The sequence below is a fragment of the Oncorhynchus masou genome, chromosome 30, assembly GCF_036934945.1.
Source record: "Oncorhynchus masou masou isolate Uvic2021 chromosome 30, UVic_Omas_1.1, whole genome shotgun sequence".
In the NCBI taxonomy this organism is placed as follows: domain Eukaryota; kingdom Metazoa; phylum Chordata; class Actinopteri; order Salmoniformes; family Salmonidae; genus Oncorhynchus; species Oncorhynchus masou.
Window position 1 is genome coordinate 29989182 of NC_088241.1, and position 25342 is coordinate 30014523.

Consider the following 25342-nt stretch of genomic DNA (forward strand, 5'->3'; position numbering starts at 1 on the left):
GTGTGTTTATCCAAGTGTGTGTGTGTGTGTGACTGAATATGCACGTGTGTATGAATGTGTGTGACTGAATGTGTGTTGCCTTGTAACAGTTCCTAGCTGCACTTGCAGGACTTGACGATCATGTTGGAGAGCTGCTCTATCTTGGGGGTCTTGCCGATGTAGTAGAGGATGGTGAGAGGTTCCAGATCCTGAGACACACAGCAGGGCGACGCTGACGCCTCCGGGTTGATGGTGTTGTACAGACCTAGCACCTGAAGCGAAGAATCACACACAGAGGTCAAGTATGAGGCTTGATGTTGACAAAGGCAATGGTCTTTGACCAGTGCTGCTTGAAACTATGAAAAAACACAAAAGAGGAATGAGACGATCTACAGAATAACTCCACTGCCACAATGATCGCTACGCCACACTGCTACTCTCACCACTGCTCTACACTACCACTCTGACCTCTGCTGGCTCTAAACTGTGGATTATTTAACCTTTGACTTCTCACCTTGGAATGCTGGGTGTCAGCGCTCCATAGATAGGGACAGGCCCCGGCGCAGAAGTTAGCGTTGTAACCCTTGGGCTCGTGGATCCACCGCCAGCCCAGATCCTTCTTGAAGTCGATGTAGAGCGACCGCAAGCAGCAGTTATCCTGGACATTTCTGTGTGTAGGAAGACAGAGAGAGTTAGGAGTGAGGGATGGATACGGTTCTGTGGGAGCCACAAGTGTGTGTGTGTGTGTGTGTGTGTGTGTGTGTGTGTGTGTGTGTGTGTGTGTGTGTGTGTGTGTGTGTGTGTGTGTGTGTGTGTGTGTGTGTGTAAGAGAGTGAATACATGCATAGCTGTGAGCAGAGAGAGTTCTGCGATAAGAGCAATTGCCAAGTGTGTGTGTGTCACTGAGAGGGTGAGCTGCTGACAGAGAAGGTAACTATTTACTAGGTATTTAAAGTATCTATTAGGTGTGTGTGTGTGTATGCGCACATGCTTGTGTGTGTGTGTTGAGTTCCCGACAGCAGAGTGGTGTCGGGGTCATGTGAGGATCAGTGGGGTCAGTAGGGATCAGTATGGGTCAGTACCTGGAGCAGAAGGCAGCGTCCAGGGCTCGTTTGGAGCGGTGGCTCTTGTGCTGGGACTCCAGGCGGTAGGAGGGCAGCAGCATCATGAGCAGGTGTGGAGCCTGGGCGCTGTGGCGCCGTTTCCTATACACCTTCAGGTCTCCGCTGTGGTGGAAGCTGTCATCTATACCTGTCAATCACACACATCCATATCATCAATATTCATCATGTTCATACAATGTCAAATCAAGTTAGGGGAAATCAAGTGTGACATTTTAAAGTGGAAATGACACATTTAAAAAAAAAACTTGAATACACTACAATTTGCATTTCCTGCTGTACAGGAATATTCTCGGTGACAACAGAGTGATCAAATTAAGATAGAACATCTGTGTAGGACCCATAGGGCTCTGGTCAAAAGAAGTGCACTATATAGTGACTTGTGTGCCACTTGGGATGCAACCAAAATGATCTGTACCAGTGAATCACACAAACTACATATCTGCTACTTACTACACTTCTTATTTACACTTGCCAAACACATTGTTGCATAACTATTCATGTCAGTTATCTACATATGAATAAAAGTCAAATACAATGTACTTATTTATCAATATACAGATATCTTTATTTGATCACTCTGTTGTCGCAGAGAATTTTCCTGTGCAGCAGGAAATGCAAACTGTAGTGTTAAAAAAGGCTTCTAAAGTTTGTAATTTCCACTTAAAAATGTCAGACTTCATTTTCCAAAATGAAAAATGTATCAACCTCTTCAAAACTGTCCATAATAATTTACATTTCCTGTTGCTGCAGGATTCTTTTCCTGCTGTGAGAAACTGGTCAAATTAAGATAGCATCTGTATACCTGTAGAGTAACACACATATACTGTCCAATACATACCTGCAAAGCGGGTTTCCAGCTCCTCACTCTTATTGGGGATGATGTAGTTGTTTGAGGGAACAAACGTGCAGCACGGACAGTGCAAGCTGATCTTGAATCCACTGTTTCTGTCTGGGGGGAAAAATAGACAGGATTGTTCATATACAACAGGCCAATGAGATTTCAGCACCATATGTACTGTCTGATCAGTGATTCAGCTGTAGTATAGGAGGTCAAAACCTCTGTGTCCTACCTCTGTGAAGCAACCATTCACTGACTGCCTCTGTCACATCAAAAGACAGCCACTCCCCCTCCATGCGCGTGCGCACCACCTTGCTGTCGATGTAGCGCTGCGTCGGGGAAGCCAGGTCCTTGTGACTTAAAATCTGTGGAGACACATCAAGCGCACAACACAAGTCCCATGTATGAGAACAACCTGGAGGGAAATTCTGGTAAGTCCCAGAAGTCACTCCTGGTTGGTCCCCCCTGTCTCCCAGACTGCTCTCTCCCAGATCGATTGAGCAGGTCTAGGAGGAGCCGAGCTGGGCCGGAAACAGATGCCGGACAGAGCGTTGTTATTCTGCTGTCCTTCATAACCATGTATTTTTGTTGGCCATGCTCTCCTTAATGTGAAAAACACTGCTCCTCTACTCCACCACTGTCTGCTACACCACTGAGATCTACTGCTGCTACAGGGAAGCCTGACGAGAGAAGCGAGAGAGGGAGGGAGGGAGAGAGAGAGAGGCAGAGCGAGTGAAAAATGAAGTTGAGACCAGTCAAAATCTCTGAAAAGTAAGCCTACAGAGACTGTGGCCAATTGCTTACAAACCCTTGAGATGAGAGACAGACATCGGGGGCCCATCGACCTGGATGGTTACTTACTTCAACATATCTAGGCCCTAGCTATCTTTTCTCTAGGCCCTGGTTAGTCTTCACTAGGCCCTGGCAAGTGAACCATCTCAGGGCCCGATCACTCCTCCACAGTCATGGCAAAGAGAGAACCTTCCTAGTAGTTAATGTATAGTATCACTGTATCTCTGAAAAATACATAATTATGATAGGCTCAATTTCACTCTGTATCTGAATGTGTGTGGAACTACTAAGGTTTTGGGTGTCCACTTTGTGTTCGCGTCAGAAAATCCTTCATGTTGAGCTGTGTTTAGGCCATTCCGCTGACTGGACATAAACATCCCCACGGCCTAGGAATGGGCTGGTGCCGATGGTCCTACACCGTGTGGAGGCAGGAGACGCTGGGCTGGCTGGGCCGGAGAGCAGCCCTTTGGAGACTCAGCACCAGGGTCTAAATCACCGCTCTGCATTCCACACTCCTCTCTGTTGACGCACAAATAACGCTGGACTGATCCAAGAGCCGCCCGGCTCCCGACACTACTGACTCACACATTTCTAACAGGCCCACGCTGAGCTTCATAATGTGTGTGTGTGTGTGTGTGTGTGTGTGTGTGTGTGTGTGTGTGTGTGTGTGTGTGTGTGTGTGTGTGTGTGTGTAGGCATGTACGTTCAAGTACGGCATATAGTAATTTAGTGGTAAGCATTACGTACTGGTGTGAAGTGGTAAAACCTGGGGGATTGAAACAAAGAATAGTATCTTCGTGGAATACCACCATATTATTATTCATGCTATGTTAACTGTGCTAATAGAGACACTGTATGTATATAGTATGGAGTGGTTGAGTAAAGAATAAAGGAAAATACACACCATAACGTACATCAGCTGTGCACAGTAAATCACCTGCTGAGTGTCAATGAACTGTGGCGATTGAACATGTAGAATCATCGGGAAATTAACAGAAAATGACAGCTGTTGTTCTGTAGTCAGAAGTGATAAGATGGCCACTCACTGCTTTTAACCATTCGCTGGCACAGTCTGTTTTGTCATTATGTGGAAATGACACTAGATGGTTCATCAACTAGGTTTTCATCCAATTGGCTAAAGATGTTCATGTAAATATTCTAAAATCTGCATAAAAACAACATGCACATTTTCCCACCAGAGATGTGTTTCCATAGAATGGACTTGTTGTGGATAAAAAGCTGTGCGTGATGACATAGTGCACATAGTACCGAATAAATGCATTTTCAACTCTGATGGTTTTCTCACAAAAGACGTTGTGTTACATAGCGAGTATGCTCACTCTGATATTGACACATGCGCTCTAGCCAACAGCTCGCAGATACACTGCGGTTAGGCATATAGCCTACACGATGAGATTATTATGGACAAAAGAGCAAGATTATGTTTATTTGTCAAACGCCAAGCATCGAGGACGCATGACTGGACCTTTGCCTCCCGAACCCGTTGGGGAGTTGCAGCGATGAGACAAGATTGAAATTGAAGAGAAAAAAGGGGTTTAATATTTTTTGGGGAATAAAAAAAAAAAAAGGACACCTGGTTAGAGATGAGGACAGAAGGGAGGTTTACCTGGTACAGCTCAATCCTCTGTTCAGACACGCGGGCCTTGGTGTTCTGGAGGCGGAAGACTCGTAGCTCAGCCTTGACCAGGTTAGAGGCATTCTTCTCCATGGAGGTCACGTCGAAGGTGAGCCGTCTGTAGTACGGGTTGTAGTGCGTGGGAGAGATGACATCTGAAACACAGGAAGGAGGACAGAGTTTAGCAACACGACTGACGATCGTGTTTGTGTGTGTGTGTAAAGACAAGACCAATCCAAATGTAATGGCTGACAGGGTGGAAATTCCTCCCCACTTTTACTCTTCCCTAGTTTATTCACTCACTATGTTCAGCTGAGGTCATAAAAAGGCTAAATGACATTCACTCTAATCTTTGCTACTTCAAAGAACAGTCAAATTATCACAGTTCCTCTATGAGAAACCACAGCAGTTATCAAAATGGCTCACACGCCAGATTAGAATTGATGCCATTTGCTCTCTTGCAATGTTACGGCACACACATCTCCCTGTCTCTCGAAAGGGTCACTTGGGGGTAATGCTGCAATTCATATGGTTCCTATAGGAACCCGGTACTATGGTACTAACACTCACTGAATACTCCCGAACATGTGTGTAGCTCTGTGTGACTATCTGATACGGCATCTGCACAGTAGTACTGTAACACTCACACACACAACTCAAAACCATGTGTGGTGGAAGCGTGTGTTTGACAGAAGCTTATACAGTGGAACCGGGTGACACACTTAACATTGACAACCCTGTGTGTAGTGGTGCGCCTGACAGCCGTGCTTGGGCACACAAAGTAACGCAACACACGTAATGCTGGGAACCATGTGTGCGGTGGTGTGTGTTTGACAGTTCCCTACACCACGGTGTATTAGGAGGCCCGGAGCCTTAAATTGATGGCTGCAGCGTTAGGCAGAAGCCCAGGATTAGCCAGCCACCATGGATTGTTTAAAGAGAGTATACAACCGCAACGACCATCAAGACAGGAGGGAGAGAAGGGGGAGAGAAACTGCTAAGCAGTTAGTTGTACTTGGAGCCAGACTTAAATGGACAACTACAGACAAAATACCATTTATTTGACTCAACACTGAGATAAATTAGTTGAATTATAATAGCTTGCGTGTGTGTGCGGTTTGTATGCGTGTTAAACACAAAGCTGTGACAATGCTCTTGTGTCAGAGGGAGCATGGGTGAGGTGACTGTGTCTAATGTGACCTTTGACCTTCTCAGTAAGATACCCACTCAGGTCTCTCACAGGCACCTACCAAATACCCGTCCCAGCGTCATGTTTCAGAGCAGATCCTGTCTTTTTTTTATCAGTCTATCAATCTTTTTTCTCTCGCTCTTGTGTGTTGCGCCAGTGACCAATGGTCTGGGCGCGCCAACACTAACCCTTCTCTGTGTGACCAGAGAGTCAGATGAGCCAAGACTAACTACGCTCTTGCTCGCTTCCTTCCCATCCGTCAACAGAGAAAGTCACACTTCCAAGTCCCAATGGGCCAGCATAAGGCCGTGTGTAACTGCTACACAGCAGCGCTGCCTCATGAATGAGGCCGCTGTGTTTAACACAACACTGGCCACATTGCCCGAGGGCACAGGAAATACGTGCAGCTGGACTAACCACAATGAACACACACTCGCCTAATGTACAGGTCTGGATATCCATTCGCACACATACAATCTATTTGCATACACTTCAAACAGACATACATACCCCACCAGACACGCCACAACGTGTTTCTTCATGGTACCCAAAGCAAAAACAGATTTAATGCATTGCTCAGTTATGTATAGAGCCATGTCATCGTGGAATGCTCTTCCACCAGATGTTACTTAAGCAAAACGCAAGTTTAGCTTTAGAAAAAGGATAAAAAAATTCACTGTGCACCACAGCGACTCCTCTTTCTAAAGATTTAATTTAACTGTACTGTATATAAGAATATGAATATGTATATATGAATTGTGTGTAAATAGTATTTTTTGTTGTCTCCACCTGTCTTTCCTATAGAACTCTTATTTAATACATTTTTTTATAATTTAATGTATCTTGTCCATAACTGTTCTGTACTTCGTTATGTATTTGTTCGTTTTATGTGGACCCCAGGAATAGTAGCTGCTGCATGTACAGTAGCTAATGGGTATCGTAATAAACTAAACCAAACACACGCAAGCACACACACACACACACACAAAGCTACTGTATATCCGTTATATACACATGGAATGCTCTCTCACACACACAACTACTGCACTAGGTCATTTTATTCAACAAAACATAAACAGTCAAGCACACACACACAATACATCGTCCCTCAAGCCGAGTCAGACCACGGTAACACTGATTTATACGAACATGACACCAAAATGATCCACCACAACTGGCGCCGCTGTGGTCTGTCTGTGTGCACTGCAGGGCTCATTCAGGGAATTGAGACGCAAGGAGGTAGTGGTGATGTCACACACGGAACGGAACACACCAAGCGCAGGCTCATTGTGAGGGGGTTGGTTAGAGGGGCTGCACTATACTTTAATTAAGGCCTCCCTTCTTTCCCCTTTCCTCCCAGAGGGGAGCCTGATGTCACATGAGTACTGTCACACACTGTGAATAGACAGCCCCCCTGATCCCTCTAATCATTCCCTTCATTACTCATCACTTCCATGACATTACAGACCAATGACAAAATAGTCGGGCATGTGCTGCTGGGAGAAAAAAATACTATCCTGCCCCCATGTATATTCAGAAGTCAAGCAATGATTGTCATGGACTTTTCAAAAATAAACAACAAGTACATAGTTATACTTCTTATCACATTTTTCAATCGGGCAAATCAGTTATGTGGCAAGTCACATTCGAGCAACAAGCAAAAAAACTGGGCTTATCTTTCAGGAATCACACTGTTTCATAACAACACACCATGATTTTCTTCCTGCGGGGAAGGAAGAAACCTGTCCTGGGATACTTCAAACATCAGCTTATCACATTTATTCATAACAACCTTCGGAAACATACAGTGCCGGAAAATATTCAGACCCTTTGACTTCCCCCCTCATTTTGTTATGTTTTGCATTATTCTAAAATTGATTAAATAAATAACAAATAATCAGCAATCTACACACAATAGCCCATAATGACAAAGCGAAAACAGGATTTGTCTGGAGAAGGAATTGTCCGTAGAGCTCCGAGACAGGATTGTGTCGAGGCACAGATCTGGGGAAGGGTACCAAAACATTTCTGCAGCATTGAAGGTCCCCAAAAACACAGTGGCCTCCATCATTCTTAAATGGAAGAAGTTTGGAACCACCTAGACTCTTCCTAGAGCCACCTGGCCAAACTGAGCAATCGGGGGAGAAGGACCTTGGTCAGGGAGGTGACAAAGTACCCGATGGCCACTCTGACAGAGCTCTAGAGTTCCTCTGTGTAGATGGGAGAACCTTCCAGAAGGACAACAATCTCTGTAGCACTCCACCAATTAGGCCTTTATGGTAGAGTGGCCGGACGGAAACCACTCCTCAGTAAATGGCACATGACAGCCCACTTGGAGTTTGCCAAAAGGCACCATATAGACTCTCAGACCATGAGAATCAAGAATCTCTGGTCTGATGAAACTAAGATTCAACTCTTGGTCCTGAATTCCAAGCGTCACGTCTGGAGGAAACCTTCCTATGGTGAAGCATGATGGTGGCGGCATGATGCTGTGGGGTTGTTTTTCAGCGTCTGGGAGACTAGTTTGGATTGAGGCAAAGATACCGACGCAAAGTACAGAGCGATCCTTGATGAAAACCTTCTCCAGAGTGCTCAGGACCTCAGACTAGGGTAAAGGTTCACCTTCCAACAGGACAACGACCCTAAGCACACAGACAAGACAACACAGGAGTGGCTTCGGGACAAGTCTCTGAATGTCCTTGAGTGGCCAAACAGAGCCCGGACTTGACCCAGATAGAACATCTCTGGAGAGACCTGAAAATAGCTGTGCAGCAACGCTCCCCATCCAACCTGACAAAGCTTGAGAATATCTGCAGTGAAGAATGGGGAAAAACTCCCAAATACAGGTGTGCCAAGCTTGTAGCGTCATACCCAAGAAGACTCGAGGCTGTATTTGCTGCCAAAGGTGATTCAAGTACTGAGCAAAGGGTCTGAATACTTATGTAAATGTGATATTATTATTTATTTATTTTCTTCTAAAAAAACAGTTTTTGCTTTGTCATTATGAGGTATTGTATGTAGATTGATGAGTGGGAACTAATAAAATGTGGAAAAAGTCAAGGGGTCTGAATACTTTCCGAAGGCACTGTATATACCTGCTCACCGAACATCTCATTCCAAAATCATGGGCATTAATATGCTCTCCTCACAAGTAGAGTCCTATAGAGAAGTGGTTCCCAAACTCTGGCGTCGGCAGAGGGGTCGCGGTGGTCCACCCCCTCTCACAATATACAGCTCTGCAAAAATGAAGAGACCACTGCAAAATGACCCGTTTCTCTGGTTTTACTATTTATAGGTATGCGTTTGGGTAAAATGAACATTTCTGTTTTATTCTATAAACTACTGACAACATTTCTCCCAAATTCCCCCCAAAATATTGTCATTTAGATCATTTACTTGCAGAAAACGACAACCGGTCAAATTAACAACAAAAAAATGCAGCATTGTCAGACCTCAAATAATGCAAAGAAAATATGTTGACTAGCGTTTATCTTGGGGGAATTACATTAAATATGCATCTTTCCCACGGCTCCAGAGCCGAGATGACTGTGAACTGCTTAATGTCTGCTGTGCAGTTATAGAAACAGCAGAGTCACAGGGACCTGTGCCAACCAATGCAACCCCTCCCAGCGTCCTTCACTCCTCACACTGTCACTGACCTCCACTGACCCTACACACACTTCCTGCACCCTGGCTCCACCCCCTTGCTTCCTGTCCCCAGAGCGGTTCCAGAACTGCAGCCAGCATCATCTTTATCTTTTAATGCACTCCAGACATGCAGGTTTTATACAGTACACATGCAGGTTTTATACAGTACACCGTGGTGTGTGTGTGTGTGTTGCCAAAACTCTCACAGTTTATACTGTAATGACACTAAAACTGCCCTTAATTGCAGAATGTTTGTCAAATGGTGATGTTTCAAACTGTGTCTGGCTTCTACATTACAGAGCGACATTAAGGAGAGGTTGATTATTTTATTTTTTACATGAAAGAGCCTTTATGGTGCTTGGCACAGGTCAGTGAAACACCTGAAGTGGGCAAACATTTGACCTTCGAGAAAGGAAAAAACTATTTAAGGCCGAACTGTTTCATTTGGAGTTAGTCTGTGCTGCTTTCGGCTGAGCCCACTGCTCCGGGCAGCACTTGACTTTGACTCCTTTTGCTAATGGTCAGCCAATAAAAATGTCTGCACAGTTTTTACTTAGGATCTACACACAATGTTAAAATCTCATTCATCAAGCTCTTCTCCTTAACTGAAGACAACTTGATTTTTCCTGCCTTCACTGTCTGATAATAAACAGTGCAAATCATTGAAAAACAGCTGAAGAGTGCCTACCAAAGTTAAAAATACCTAACTCACAAGGTTCTGCTCTGGAGAAAACTTGCCTGGTCCCAGATCTGTGTGGGCTGTCTTGCCAATGATCATTGTCATGCCAAACATTTAGCATGACAACAACCAGAAGTTAGCTATACAGCATAAGCAGATCTGGGACCAGGCTAAAAACTGTGGTTTCAATAAAAACCTGTGATACTAGCACAGGCTATTAGGATTTCATAACAACACCTGCAAGTGTTTTTGCAGATAAATTGGCATGGTGCATGCAAACACAGTCACACACACACAGTCAAACACGGGGATATTATATGGTGTTTTGTGTAATATTAAAACATTTGAGTTGCTTGGAGACCTTTATGGCATAACATGTGGCTTTAATAAAATGTGACATTAAGTGGTATATATTTTACGAGGAGACATTCATTTTCTTTATTGTTGGAATGGTCCTACAAGCCATGAATTACCAGGAAAATATCAAAATGTTTGTTCAAATTTCCCAAAAGTCTGATTTATTACTTTGTAAAATTACTGGATGCAACTGTTTGCTACCTCAGAGTCATTTTCACCATTTGGAAATGGAAATTGAGACCAAATATTGGTTTGCAGGGCCGAGATACCGGGACAAACCGAAGGGGAAATTATTTGACCTACTTTGGAGCATTTCTGACTTCTTTAAGACATGCTCTCAGATTCCCCAGGCTTACTCTATGGACAGACAGCCTGCTCTCTCACACACACACACTGGACCGGCAAGTGGTACCGATGCACCATGTCGGGAACCAACAGGACACTGAACAGCTTCTACCAGGAGTAGCCATAAGACTACTAAATAGTTAACCAAATAGCTACCCGGACTATCTCAGGACTTTAACAGTGCGACCATTTACTCACATATGTGCCCAAACATCTTTCTGTGCGACCTATAATTTTTTATTTATTTGCCTTAAATATTTATCATTGTGCTCCAACAGTTCTTTGTATCCGCCTACATTCTTCCACTTAGGCGCACACGTGCTCCTAAAAGTCAGCATAGAGTATCTGCATTTGACCCTCTTTGCACTAACTCTTTTGACTCATCAAATACGCTGCTGCAGTTACTGATCATTATCTATCATGTTGCCGAGTCATTTTACCCCTACCGATATGTACATACAGTTCATTCAGAAAGTATTCAGACCACTTGACTTTTTGAAAATGTTGTTCCGTTACAGCCTTATTCTAAAATTGATTAAATTGTTTTTTCCCCTCATCAATCTACACACAATACCCAAAATGTATTAAAGAAAAAACTGACATGTACATAAGTATTCAGACCCTTTACTCAGTACTTTGTTGAAGCACCTTTGACAGCAATTACAGCCTTGAGTCTTCTTGGATATGACGCTACAAGCTTGGCACACCTGTATTTGTGGAGTTTCTCCCATTCTTCTCTGCAGATCCTCTCAAGCTGTGTCAGGTTGGATGGGGAGCGCCACTGAAATGCTATTTTTAGGTCTCCCCAGAGATGTTCGATCAGGTTCAATTCTGGGCTCTGGCTTGGCCACTCAAGGACATTCAGCGACTTGTCCCGAAGCCACTCCTGTCGTTATCCAGTTGGAAGGTGAACCTTCACCCCAGTCTGAGGTCCTAAGCGCTCAGGAGCAGGTTTTTATCACAGATCTCTCTGTGCTCCGTCCATCTTTCCCTCAATCATGACTAGTCCCCCAGTCCCTGCCACTGAAAAACATCCCCACAGCATGATGCTGCCACAACCATACTTCACCGTGGGAATGGGGCCAGGTTTCCTCCAGACATGACGCTTGGCATTCAGGCCAAAGAGTTCAATATTGGTTTCATCAGACCAGAGATTCTTGTTTCTCATGGTCTGAGATTCCATTAGATGCCTTTTGGCAAAGTCCAAGCGGGCTGTAATGTACCTTTTATTGAGGAGTGGCTTGGTCACCTCCCTGACCAAGACCCATCTCCCCCGATTGCTCAGTTTGGCTGGGTGGCTCTAGGAAGAGTCCTGGTGGTTCCAAACTTCTTCCATTTAAGAATGATGGAGGCTACTTTGTTCTTGGGGACCTTCAATACTGCAGACATTTTTTGGTACCATTCCCAGATCTGTGCCTCGACACAATCCTGTCTTGGAGCTCTACGAACAATTCCTCATGGCTTGGTTAAAACATTATCTAAAAACCTGTTTTTTGCTTTGTCATTATGGGCTATTGTGTATAGATTGATGAGGAAAATGTTTGATTTAATCCATTTTAGAATAAGGCAGTAACATAACGAAATGTGGAAAAAGGAAAGTGGTCTAAATACTTTCCGAATGCACTGTATCTACCGCAATTACCTCGTACCCCTTCGGTACTGGTGCCCCGTGTATATAGCCAAGTTGTTGTTACTCATTGTGTATTTATTCCTTGTGCTATTATTTCTTCTATATTTTTCTCTTTGCATTGTTGGGGAGGGCCGTGAGTAACCAGCTCACTGTTAGTCTACACCTGCTGTTTACCAAGCATGTGACAAATAAAACGTTATTTGAGACGAGGAGACGTGGAGAGGAGAGAGCGAAAATAGAAGGGAGGAATGCAAAGGTGAGCGGGAGAGAGAGGGAGAGACAGATTGTGTGTGGAATCAAGACGACCATCTAAGGATAAAAAAAGAAAAAATTAAAAGGCATGAGCAATGACAACGGAGAGAAATATTTGTCAAGAAAAGGTCACGGAGAGGTCGAGGAAAGGTGAGAGAGGTAAAGTCGACTGGCTGAGAAAGTCAAACTTGACAGATGGAATAAGAGAACAACGAGACAGCGATAAAGAGAGAAGTCGAGAAGGAAACAGGGACAGACAGGAGATCACAGAGGACAGAGTGGGAGTAAAGGGGGAAAAAAGACGACAGAAAGAAAGAAAGAAAGAAAGAAAGAAAGAAAGAAAGAGAGAGAATGTGAGATGGAAGAGAGCTCCCGCCTGTCTCGTTCCCTGCAGACGCCTCCACCCAGCCACTCACCTGCCAATAGCAAATTGAAAACAACTCTGCACATAATCCCTGGGAACTAAAAATACCCGGTGCTTTGAAGCCCCTTCCACGAAGGCCTGTCAGTCTCCAAAGGCCTCTTTCCCAGCAACAGACCAACACACACACACAGAAATGTATATACACACATACACAGAAACACACAGAGAGAGAGAGACTCAGATGAGAGGGGCTTTTGGGCTTCAGCCACCAGTCAGACACATGGTCCCTCTCCACTGTTGCTGTATGGCAACCAGAAAACAAGCAAACTAGGCAGCAGCATAACAGAGCAGCGATGGAGAAAGATGAGGAGAGATAGTGTAAGAGAGATATATAGAGAAAGAGGGAAGGAGAGAGAGATACCTCATGGCGGTGTGTGTGTGTTTAAATGTGTGTGTGTATGAGAGAGAGAGAGAGAGAGAGAGAGAGAGAGAGAGCGAGCGGTGAGCAAAAGAGAGCGAGAGAGGGCGAGCAAGAGAGTGAGGGTGTGCATGCATGCTGGGTAGCAGTGGCCTGGTCCAAACTCAGTGGGAGAATACCTCACCTCATTAATCGCTGGATACATAAACCTTCGGAACACTATGACACACACTGCAATACACCATCCTCTGCTCGATGATTGCGTAACATTACAAACCGCAATCACACATTCAACAGTCCCATAAAACGTGCCTCTCCGCAGGACACGTTCACTAAACTGCCCTCCACTAACAGCAGCACTAGGCTCTCACTCCCTTCTATTACTCTCATGTTAGAGTATCATCTTACACGGGAACCTGTCCCATGGTTGTAAACAATACCAAAAGTCGGAGAAACAGTTGTTATTCTTTTGCTTACTCTTTCTCCGGTTCTTTTTCTTCTTTTTTAAAATCTTTCCCTCGGTTATGCTGCTTGGCCACGGTTGTCCTCCAGTTCAAATGGCAGCAGCGTCCAGGTCTTGCGTAAGTTTAGCGGAGGATCAAGCCCCATTCTCAACAACAATCCCACAGCGCTGCCGATGTTGATATCTCCTGGCTCTCTGTCCCTCTCTCTCTCCTTCTCCTTCTCCCTCTCGAAGAACACAAATGAGACATCAACAGGGTGCACAACAGCAGAGAAACTGACACCGACAAAGACCTACTGCAGATACCTCAGTCAAAGAACCACACAACACCAAAGCTACATGGCATTATGATTACATATCAAACACAGTTTCATTATGATAGAACTCAGCTCCATGACACAGCAACAACATAGACAGGATTACGTATCACAGCCATATACCTGAAACAGGGATACAGGGGAAACACATCGACTATAGTAGTTGCTTTCGGACAATATCCCTCGAAGACTGATTGCTTGAGGTACAGTGGCACCAAACGCAGGAAAATCACTCTCCCTTGAAACAGCTTGGTGAAAGTCAGATGCAGCTAATAATAGTGGCAAACAAAGAGTGAGCGTGAGGCTTTGTCTCGCCCAGAGTGTGTTTGTCTTCCTGTTTGGCTGTTTGTACAGCCCTCTCCTCATGAAGCAGCAACACACGCACGAACGCACATACGGACACATGCGCCACAAGACCAATGGTATTTACAGAAGTTCAGGGGAGATAGGCAAGAGTGTTCACTTAAACTAACTAAACACAATCCATCATACACGTCGAGCCACACCAGGCTCAACACACTGAGCTAACACATTCGAACACACAAACACCAGCAGTCAAACACAAACTAACAAAGATGCTGATATTATAGAAAAGGCCCAATGCAGTCAAAAACTAGATATGCCTGTACTTCGTATTTCTGCACTATGAGGGAATAATACTGTGAAAAAGTGCAAATGACGATAACGCTCTTTTAGTGTAAGAGCTGTTCAAAAGACCGCCTGAAATGTCAGCCTGTTTTGGTGGGATGGAGTTTTGACCTGCCTGGTGACATCACCAGGCGTTAAATTAGTTAATAGACCAAGAAGAAAGAGAGTTCCAAACCTCTCTGTCAATAACAGCTTGTTTTCCACCCTCCCCACTCAGACCACTCCCAGACAGTCCTAGAGAAAATCTTGCTTGAGAAATTGCTCTTTGCTAAGAAGCTATTTTTGTTTCTTTTGGACCATTTTAATTTAAACCAATCTTGTTACCCAAACATGATTTGATAATGAGATAAAAACAACTGCATTTGACCTTTAGCATACCAGACAGGCACACATCCATACTGCACACACACAGACAAGAACACAAGCACATACAGTACCAGTAAGAAGTTTGGACACACCTACTCATTCTTTATTTTTTACAATTTTCTACATTGTAGAATAGTCGTGAAGACATCAACACTATGAAATAACACATATGGAATCATGTAGTAACCAAACAAGTGTTAAACAAATCAAAATATATTTTATATTTTAGACTCTTCAAACCAGCCACCCTTTGCCTTGATGACAGCTTTACACACTCTTGGCATTCTCTCAACCGGATTCATGAGATAGTCACCTGGAATGTATTTAAATTAACAGGTGTGACTTGTTAAAAGTTAATTTATGGAATTTCTTTCCTTCTTAATGTGTTTAAGCCAATCAGTTGTGTTGTGACAAGGTAGGGGTGATACAGAAGATACAAATAAAGAAAAACCTTTGAATGAGTAGGTTTGTCCAAACTTTTGACTGGTATTGTACATGCTTGAATGCACGCAAGCACACATGTAAACACTAACACGGGCGGGCACACACACATGCAGGTACACAATACACACCATTAAAAGTTAATACACGCAGTGCTATTCATAAATGTGCACTTGTCTTTAAGTCCTATGTAAGTCTGACACTCTCTGCTTCCCATAATACACGTGACACATCCTTCCTGCAGACAGTTTAAAAAGCTGATTTAGAAGTCATTCTGTAACTAAAACACTTGACACATACACACTGAGCTTTTCTTTTGTAGTGACCCTCCGCAAACTCTCACCAGAAGAATGTCTCTACACAGTGCTAGGCTAGCTAGCTCACCTTAGGAGTGTTATATAGTATAGTGGTCCTCTGTAGCTTAATTGGTAGAGCATGGCGCTTGCAACGCCAGGATAGTGGGTTCGATTCCCAGGACCACCCATACCCAATCTGTACACGCATGACTGTAAGTCACTTTGGATAAAAGTGTCTGCTAAATGGCATATATTATATTATGAAGAACAAAAAACTGCACAAAAGCAAAGTAACAAATAAAAATCAAATTAAATTGTATTTCTCATATGCTTTGCAGACAACAGGTGTAGACTAAGTGAAATGCTTACTTACGGGCCATTCCAATATTTTATTACGTTACAGAATTATTTGAAAATGGATTAAAATGTTTTTTCCCCCCACTCATCAATCTACACACAATATCTCATAATGACAGAGCAAAAACAGTAAAAACAATACTTTGTTGAAGCACCTTTGGCAGAGATTACTGCCTCGAGTCTTCTTGGGTATGATGCTACAAACTTGGCACACCTGTATTTGGGGAGTTTCTCACATTCTTCTCTGCAGATCCTCTCAAGCTCTGTCAGGTTGGATGGGGAGCATCGCTGCACAGCTATTTTCAGATCTCTCCAGAGATGTTCGATCGGGTTCAAGTCCGGGTACTGGCTGGGCCACTCAAGGACATTCAGAGACTTGTCCCAAAGCCACTCCTGTGTTGTCTTGGCTGTGTGCTTAGGGTTGTTGTCCTGTTGGAAGGTGAACCTTCGCCCCAGTCTGAGGTCCTGAGTGCTCTGGAGCAGGATTTCATCAAGGATCTCTCTGTATTTTGCTCCGTTCAGCTTACTCTCGATCCTGACTAGTCTAGCAGTCCCTTTAGCTGAAAAACATCTCCACAGCAGGGTGCTGCCACCACCATGCTTCACCGTAGGTATGGTGCCAGGTTTCCCCCAGACGTGATGCTTGGCATTCAGGCCAAAGAGTTATATTTTGGTTTCATCAGACCAGAGAATCTTGTTTCTCATGATCTGAGAGTCCTTCAGGTGGCTTTTGGAAAACTGTCATGTGTCAGGCTGTCATGTGCCTTTTACTGAGGAGTTGCTTACGCCTGGCCACTCTACCATAAAGGCCTGATTGGTGGAACGCGGCAGAGATGTCTGTCCTTCTGGAAGGTTCTCCCATCTCCACGGAGCAGAGGAACTCTGTCAGAGTGACCATCGGATTCTTGGTCACCTCCCTGACTAAGCCCTTCTCCCCCGATTGCTCAGTTTGGCCGAGAGGACAGCTCGAGGGGAGTCTGGTTCCAAACTTCTTCAGTTGTAGAATGATGTAGGCCACTATGTTCTTGGGGAAGTTTAATGCAGCAGAAAATGCAGGATTGTGCCTCAACACAACCCTGTCTCGGAGCTCTACAGACAATTCCTTCGGCCTCTTGCCTTGGTTTTTGCTCTGACATGCACTTTCAACTATGGGACCTTAAATTGACAGGTGTGTGCCTTTCCAAGTCATGTCCATTCAATTGAATGTAAGCACAGGTGGACTCCAATCAAGTTGTAGAAACATCTCAAGGATGCACTTGAGCTCAATAGTCTCATAGCAAAGGGTCTGAATACTTATGTAAATAAGGTATTTCTGTTTATTTTAATACATTTGCAACAACAAAAAAATGCACCTGTTTTCACTTCGTCATTATGGGGTATTGTGTGTAGATTGATGAGGGGGAAAAAAACAATTCAATACATTTTAAAATAAGGCTGTAACCTAATAAAACGTGGGAAAAGGGGGTCTGAATACTTTCCGAATGCACTGTACATATAAAGTAGGTAGGGATAAAGACAACAGGATAGATAATAAAACAGTAGCAGAAGCGTATGTGATGAGTCAAAAGAGTTGGTGGAAAAAGGGTCAATGCAGATAGTCCGGGTAGCTATTGGTTAACTTACTTACTATTTATGGCTTGGGGGTAGAAGCTGTTCAGGTTCCTGTTGGTTCTAGATTGGTTTTATTTTGTTGGTTTTATTAATCAGCATCATAGCTTGCCACAGATTAGCAACATGGACATTGTTCTATCACATTCATGTTCAATTAATTTACCTTAGTAGAGCTGTTACAGCACAAACAAAGTGTTACTTAACTATACTAAACTACAGCGTATATAACAAGGAGGCTTTGTGAGCAAACAGCACCGAAGCACTCCAAATCTAAAGTGATTCAAACTTGCCATAATGCCTTTTATTTCAACCATGTAAAGTTTAATGTTCCGAACCTGTTCGAAGTGTAATGTGTTATCGAAAGGCTAGGTAATTAGTGCTCCATTGAATTGTCATTACTAGATAAAGGCAGAAACAACATGCAGTCTCTATTTACATTGGTACAACAGGTAGATGCTTCCCACTCACTGTGTTAGCTCCTTAACAGCTGACTTCTATTAAAACACTGAAATGTTTGCCCAACGTCTCATAAATTGGAAATACGTCAAGTGATTTGCTGCGAGTAAAATATATCAATGTCTAATGCATTGAGTTTAGATAGTACAATTTACGACACTATACTATGTACAATGTACGCTTCTATTCTACAATGTACATTTCCAAAGTTAACATTAATGTAAATGCTTTAGACATGCTATACATAGTTTTATACAAACACTCCCAGTGATATGACTAAAATCATGGGAGTAGTAGGCTGCTCTGAATGAGGATTGCACTTCTATATTGAACAAAATTATAAATACAACATGTAAAGTATTGGTCCCATGTTTCATGAGCTGAAATAAAAAATTCTAGAAATGTTCCATACGCACAAAAAGTGCATTTCTCTCAAATTTTGGGCAGAAATGTCTTTACATCCCTGTTAGTGAGCATTTCTCTTTTGCCAAAATAATCCCTCCACCTGACAGGTGTGGCATATCAAGAAGCTGATTAAACAATCATTACACAGGTGCACCTTGTGCTGGGGACAATAAAAGGCCGCTCTAAAATGTACATTTTTGTCACACAACACAATAACACAAATGTCTCGTGTTTTGAGGGAGGGTGCAATTGGCATCCTGACTGCAGGAATGCCCACCAAAGCTGTTTCCAGAGAATGTCATGTTAATTTCTCTACCATAAGCCACAACCAATGTCATTTTAGAGTATTTGGCAGTACGTCCAACCGGCCTCAACCGCAGACCAAGTGTAACCAGGCCAGCCCAGAACCGCTACACCCGGCTTCTTCACCTGCGGGATCGACTGAGGGGGTGCTGAGGAGTATTCATGTCTGTAATAAAGCCCTTTTTCTGTAATAATTTGGATTGGCTGGGCCTGGCTCCCCAGTGGGTGGCTGTGCCCTTGCCCAAGTCATGTGAAATCCATAGATTAGGACCTAATGAATTTATTTCAATTGACTGATTTCCTCATATGTACTCATATTACTGTAATTTAGTAACGTCGCTGAAATTGTTGCATGTTGTGTTTATATTTTTGTTCAGTATATAATGAGCAGAATGTTCTATATTCAAGTATAGCTGTAACAGTTTGCATTGTAAATGTGTTACTTATTTCTGTGGTGTAAAGTACTTAAGTAAAAAATACTTAAGTTTTTTGGGGGGTATATATGACTACTTTTACTTCACTACATTCCTAAAGAAAATATTTTTTACTCCATACATTTTCCCAGAAACCCAAAAGTACTCATTACATTTTGAATGCTTATCAGGACTGGAAAATGGTCAAATGCACGCATTTATCCTCCCTACTGCCTCTGATCTGGCGGATTCACTAAGAACAAATGCTTTGTTTGTAAATTATGCCTGAGTGTTGGAGTGTGCCCCTGGCTATTCGTAAATTCCACACAAAAAAGAAAAAACAAATGGTGCCGACTGGTTTGCTTAAAATAAGGGATTTTAAATTATTTATAGTTTTACTTTCATATTTGATAGTTAGGTATATTTTTCAATTACATTTACTTTTGATACTTAAGTATACTTAAAACCAAATACTTTTAGGGAAAGGGGATACCTAGTTAGTTGTACAACTGAATGCATTCAACTGAAATGTGTCCTCCTAATCCCTTTTACTCAAGTAGTATTTTACTGGGTGACTTTCAATTGAGTTATTTTCTATTAAGGTATCTTTACTTTTACTCAAGTATGACAATTTGCACTTTGCCCTCCACTGCTAAATATCAACCAACCAGCATTCCTGTCTTATCACAAGGACAAGACCGCATAGGTGATGCTACTCTCGCGATGCCACCTTTCTAAGTCTAGGCTATAATGCTTTCTCCTCACCAACTATTATCATAGTCGATAAAGGTTTGCACATGAAAGACAAGTCAGAATGAATGTGCTGCTAAATTATGAGGCTATTAGTTTAACCCCTGCCTTTGAACGATGCTGTGTACATGACATCATCTAAATCCTATTTTATAAAAGCAAGCAACACATATAGTTTAAACATACACACACAAATCATAAAGACAGCATAGTGTAATACACAAACCATGTGCCACAGTAAAGGGAATGGCAAAACTATCCCCCAACAGACAGACACACACACACACACACAAGTGTCACTGTGTTCCTGGAAGCCTCTAGTCCACAGGAGAGCTATAACACACTGGAGACATACAATAACTTAGAGAGTAGGTAGGGCTATGCTAAACAAGCATTTATGTATAGGGCAATGAGGGCATGCTAACAGGCCAATGTTGTATCAGCGTGTACAGTCTATTATGAACGAGACTAATGCAGCATCATGAGAGACTGTCCCATGACATAGCCTAGGTGACAAGATTGAAAAATACGCAGCAAGCACACACAGGCAATGCATGCAGAATGCAAACACACATAAGAGATTGGGAAAGTGGGGGGTGGGGGTGAGAAAAGGCAAACATTGGAAGAGTTTAATTGGGGGCCAATGAGTATCAATGAGGGGCAAAAATTAGTGGGGAGATGAGAAAGAGAGAGGACGAGATTGAGATGAGGGAAGGATAGGTTCTCTTACTACCGACCACTCCATAGCCCAGCAAGTGGGTCTCCAGCTGGAATTTTCCATGGAGCAAGTGGCAGAGCAGAGCCCAGGGTAGCATTCAATATTATATGTACAATGCCTGCTTGCTGGTTTAAATAGTGCACTGTGGGCCATGTCAGGCATCTCTTTCTGCCCCCACTACGCCCTCCCCAAACCCCACCCATCTCCCCCCTGCTCCGGCCGACTCCTCCCCTCCACAGCCCATCCTCTCCCCCTTTTAGTTCGAGTTAGTGCCATGGTGCCCCGCAGTGCTGCCTCTGAGGACTTCCTGGCACCCTACCAAATAAGGTTGACACCCTTGTGTGTTTGTGTGTCTGTGTGCATTATTAGCTGGCAAAGACATTCACCCTTTGACACTGGATGACACACACACAGTCAACTGTTAAAAAAAGAGCCACCTGTATCGTCTTTGGCTGTGCACTATGGGACTAACAACTGGTGGTTTGACTCCCTCTCTCACGTCTCTCTCTGTCATCTTTCCTCCCAGGAGCTAGAGTGGAGCAGTGTCAGAAGTGAAAAGCAAAAAGGATAAAAATAAAATAAATAATCTGTCTTTTTTTCTCTGGATGTTGACTCAGGATTATTTATACCCTATAAATGCCTTCCTGACTGCGCTTGGCACATTGCCTGATCTATTCATATTTTGGGTATTTATACAACAGGCAGGGCCAAGGATAATATTTAATGCAAAATATACTTTGGGGCATATAAAATATCTCCTAATTAATTTGTCCTCCATGCCGTGTACTCACATTTGATCTGGAGGAGAAAAATATATTACAGAATAAATGGCACAATAGCAGTGTTTAATAGTATTATTGTGTTTAGACAACCATAACTTTGAAAATATGAATGACTATGTAAAAATGTAGTTATTAACACAGTGGTTTAGTACTTGAAAGCAGTGAGGTAAAAACAACTTTAAAGTAGGTAATTGCAGTGACTCTGGGAGCCCAGGGTTAGCAGTCCCAGACCCCTATTAATCCAATTTGGGAGTGTAGGTCACACAAAACACACACACACACACACCATTTTCTCAATATCACCCCCTGCCTCCAGAGATGAAAGGAATAAAACTTGATATCTCAAACCTGTTCTGACAATATATTAGATTGCCCTGCTCTTAGTGCTATATAGCAGTCAGAGAAAACAGGAATTCAGAGGTGTCCACTGAGAATAAGAGGTTATCACTGATATCATCCACTCTTTCAATGTGATATAAATACTCATAGGCCTCCATGTGTTAATGAGTCATTTGCCATTGGTTCTCACCCTGTACCTATCTACACAGCATCAAGGACAAGCTGAATTAACATAAAATTAGGGAAAACTTTCTTGTTCAGTTAAAAATGTACTCACATACACAATACAAGGTACTCCTTCTTTAGAGTGAGAGGGGGGGGGGGGGATCAGTGTTTCTTTGAAGTCTGCTTCTACTACCTCATAACTATGAAATAACACATTGTCAAGCCGGTGCCGGGAGTCAGCCTAGAAGGAAATCGATCCCCCTACTCTCACGAGAAGTTCATGTCAGGCAACTTTTTTCGATGATCTCTCTAGCAGCACAGGCCCGCATCATCGTTGTTTTACCTGCCTGGATGCATCAGTGCCAGGAATAGTTTATATCGTTTCCACAAACACACATGATGACATACATAAAGGGAATGGCGATTTTTGAATACTTTGCAGATAATACTACCCACTGGGCAAAAACGTCTCCACGTCATTTCAACCCAAAAACTCAGTGGAAAACTGCAGTCATCCAACTTTTAACCTAAGTCCAATGACATGGTGACATGTTTTGTTGATTTCACTTTAGTTGACAACAACCAAATGTAGATCAAAACTATACATTGAACTGACTTCTGCGCCCAGTGGGTAATTACCGATTATTGGACCTTTTAAATTAGGCGTTTAACCATAACACATGTGCGCAGGCGCTCTGGCACGTATTCAGACGCGCACACAAACTTACTCTCAGAGGGGTAGGGGGGTTGCATGTCGATTTTGTGAACCTCTTTTGCATAGTACTCCTCCTCGCTTCGTTGGCGCTCACACGTTGCTGCCCGTTCGTTGGCTTTCTCCTGCAACAGGTCCCTCGTGCTGTTATAGATGGCGATGATATCCCGCGACACCTCCTCGGGTTTGGGGTATGTCTCCGGGGGGCTTGTGAGCTTCAGCTTGCTCAGTATCTGTCCCCGGATGGCTTCTATGCGCTTTTTCATAAACTGATCCATGTCCAGCGTACTGCATGTAGACAAACTGACGGCCACAGTGGCTAAATCCAAGGTCAGGAGAAGACTTAAAACGCAGTAGTTCATTGTGAACTCTAAAAGTAGACTACAGCAACGTCTTGAAATCTTGACAAAAAACGATAAAGCGGCCTTGGAAAGGGAATTTAGATTTAACAGAAAAGCAATATAAACATGAAAAAAAGCCAAAATATTGTATTTTTTACCACTAAATATAGGCATACACACTTAACTACTTGTAGCCTAAATATTGGGAAACGTGGTAGTTTTGTGATCCCAGTTTCAGCACAGTATTTCAAAATGTACCTGGAAATCCATTTAACAACCATGGAAGGGAAATAATCTGTAAAATCCGTTATACGGGGAGCAGACAGCAGCAGTAGGCTATGTATATTACCAATCACTTCACAATAAACGCATACTAAACGCGCGTAAAGTTATAATTGTCCAAACAAAAAGACCGAATTGTGGCCATCAAATTGCAATGAAAGTTTAATACAAAAACCTTGAAGTTAAACAAAGTACAACCAGCTAGCTCGCTATCTCCAGTTGTACAGAACAGACGTGTAGCCTGTGGGTTAGCGCACACCTCCACCGCATCAGAGCGCTGCGAGCTTTCCAACTGTGGCCAGTACCGCGCTCAGCACAAGTCCGTCTTTGATTTCTCTATCTCAAGATCGGCTTCGCTGAGCAGTTGCATCGCGGTTCTTGACAGAATAACATACAACAGTGCAAAAATCAACCCGTCCTGGTACTCGCAAGGTGTCGTCTCGAGGAGATATAACCTATTAAAAGTTGTTATAACGCATGTGTTGGGTCAATATAAATGGAGAAATTGCGGGATTTTTTAAAATCAAAAGTATGGAAAGTACGTTGAAGTATAAAGATAATTCCTTTTAATACAATGGTAAACCGTTGACGCGTTCCTCCATCCCTTCTTGCTGAAAACCGTTCCACAGAGCTGATGTTGCCAGTGTCACAACAGCATGCGGCCGGTTGTAGAAGGATATTTATAAGACGTACTTAACCACGTGCTCCCCCTTCTTCAAATTGATGTTGTGGTCGTCACTTTCAGACCGGGGGACTCCTTCAACTTCAGGTTACGAGACGATTTATTGTAACGAGTGTTTAGTGTGCCAATCCGGACAGTGCAGCGGGTAATGTCCCTGCGCGCAACCACGGGGTCCTAACGCCAGATGGTTATTTTGGCGTCCACTAGCTAAATAACCATAACCATATCCACAAGTCCGGTGTAAAACATACACTTATTTTGCTACCGCATTACGCAATGGACAAAGTAGACCAGAAATATTGAAGATTCGAGTTGGGATGGCTCTAAAGAAACATATTGCAGATGAAAACTCCGCAATTACAATAACATGCAATTTAGCTTTCTGAGAAATGATATGAACTGGATAAATAAATGATATAGGCCGATTTGATTTGTGGGCTCTGGGTAAGCCTGTTCCTTTCTCAATCCTCATTAATAACACGACAGAAGTTGGCAAGAATACTGCTTCACATAGGTTTAAATAATTTCAATAAAAACGACATCACTACTGAAGGTGTTCTTTTTTTAAACCCTTTATGCTGCTCTTAAATGGGGGATGTTTAGAATGGTTCTCCCCTGGGTCTTTGTTAGGGAGTGGCACACTACAGCTCTCTCTTCATCCCTGCACCTGTCTTAGGGGGACTGTACCGTGTCAGCCATGAGTCCATGGACATTCCCGCATCCACTCAATTTATCTATGTTCTTGTATTCTCACTCCCACAGTCATAATGCACCAGGTTGATTTACATTTACGCTCCCAAGAAAATCCCACTGTTTTCATCCTTTGCCAAGGCTTTTTTCCTGTCTCTGCTCAAACCTCCCTCTCTCACCCTGCCCCCACACCTTCAACACCACTCCACCCAAACCAAAGCCTGCAATTCATCAGCTGTGACAGGCTCTCAGAAACTCTCTCAGAGCCCAGCCTTACTGGTGTAAACCAGATGTCACTAAATCAGTACCCACACAGACATCTTAGGCCAACAAGAGGTGTGAGTGTGAGTGTGTAAGGTGCATGGGAAGTAGAGGTAGATATCTCACACAGGGAGGGCAGTTCCTGCATGTCCTCTCCAACACCTGCTCACTGTGTTGAACACACCATGACCTCAGTCAGTGTATACGGTACAGTAACACAGACAGAACACCATTATTACTTTAAGCCCTCTAAACATGTGTAGTTAGTGACCCTGTCATGTTTAATCCCCTTC

The 25342-nt window shown here is 43.2% G+C and overlaps 1 protein-coding gene across 1 annotated transcript; it reads right to left on the reverse strand.

Moving 5' to 3' along the window:
- Positions 1–24197, reverse strand: LOC135522505 (transforming growth factor beta-2 proprotein-like). The gene is made up of 7 exons (XM_064948808.1): positions 22810–24197; positions 4361–4524; positions 2174–2306; positions 1942–2052; positions 1062–1230; positions 494–647; positions 1–251 (listed from the first exon to the last, which is right to left on the reverse strand). Exons 1-7 carry the CDS (start codon positions 23306–23308, stop codon positions 93–95), a joined length of 1389 nt encoding a protein of 462 aa, XP_064804880.1. The 5' UTR covers positions 23309–24197; the 3' UTR covers positions 1–92.
- Between the last annotated feature and the right edge of the window lie 1145 nt (positions 24198–25342).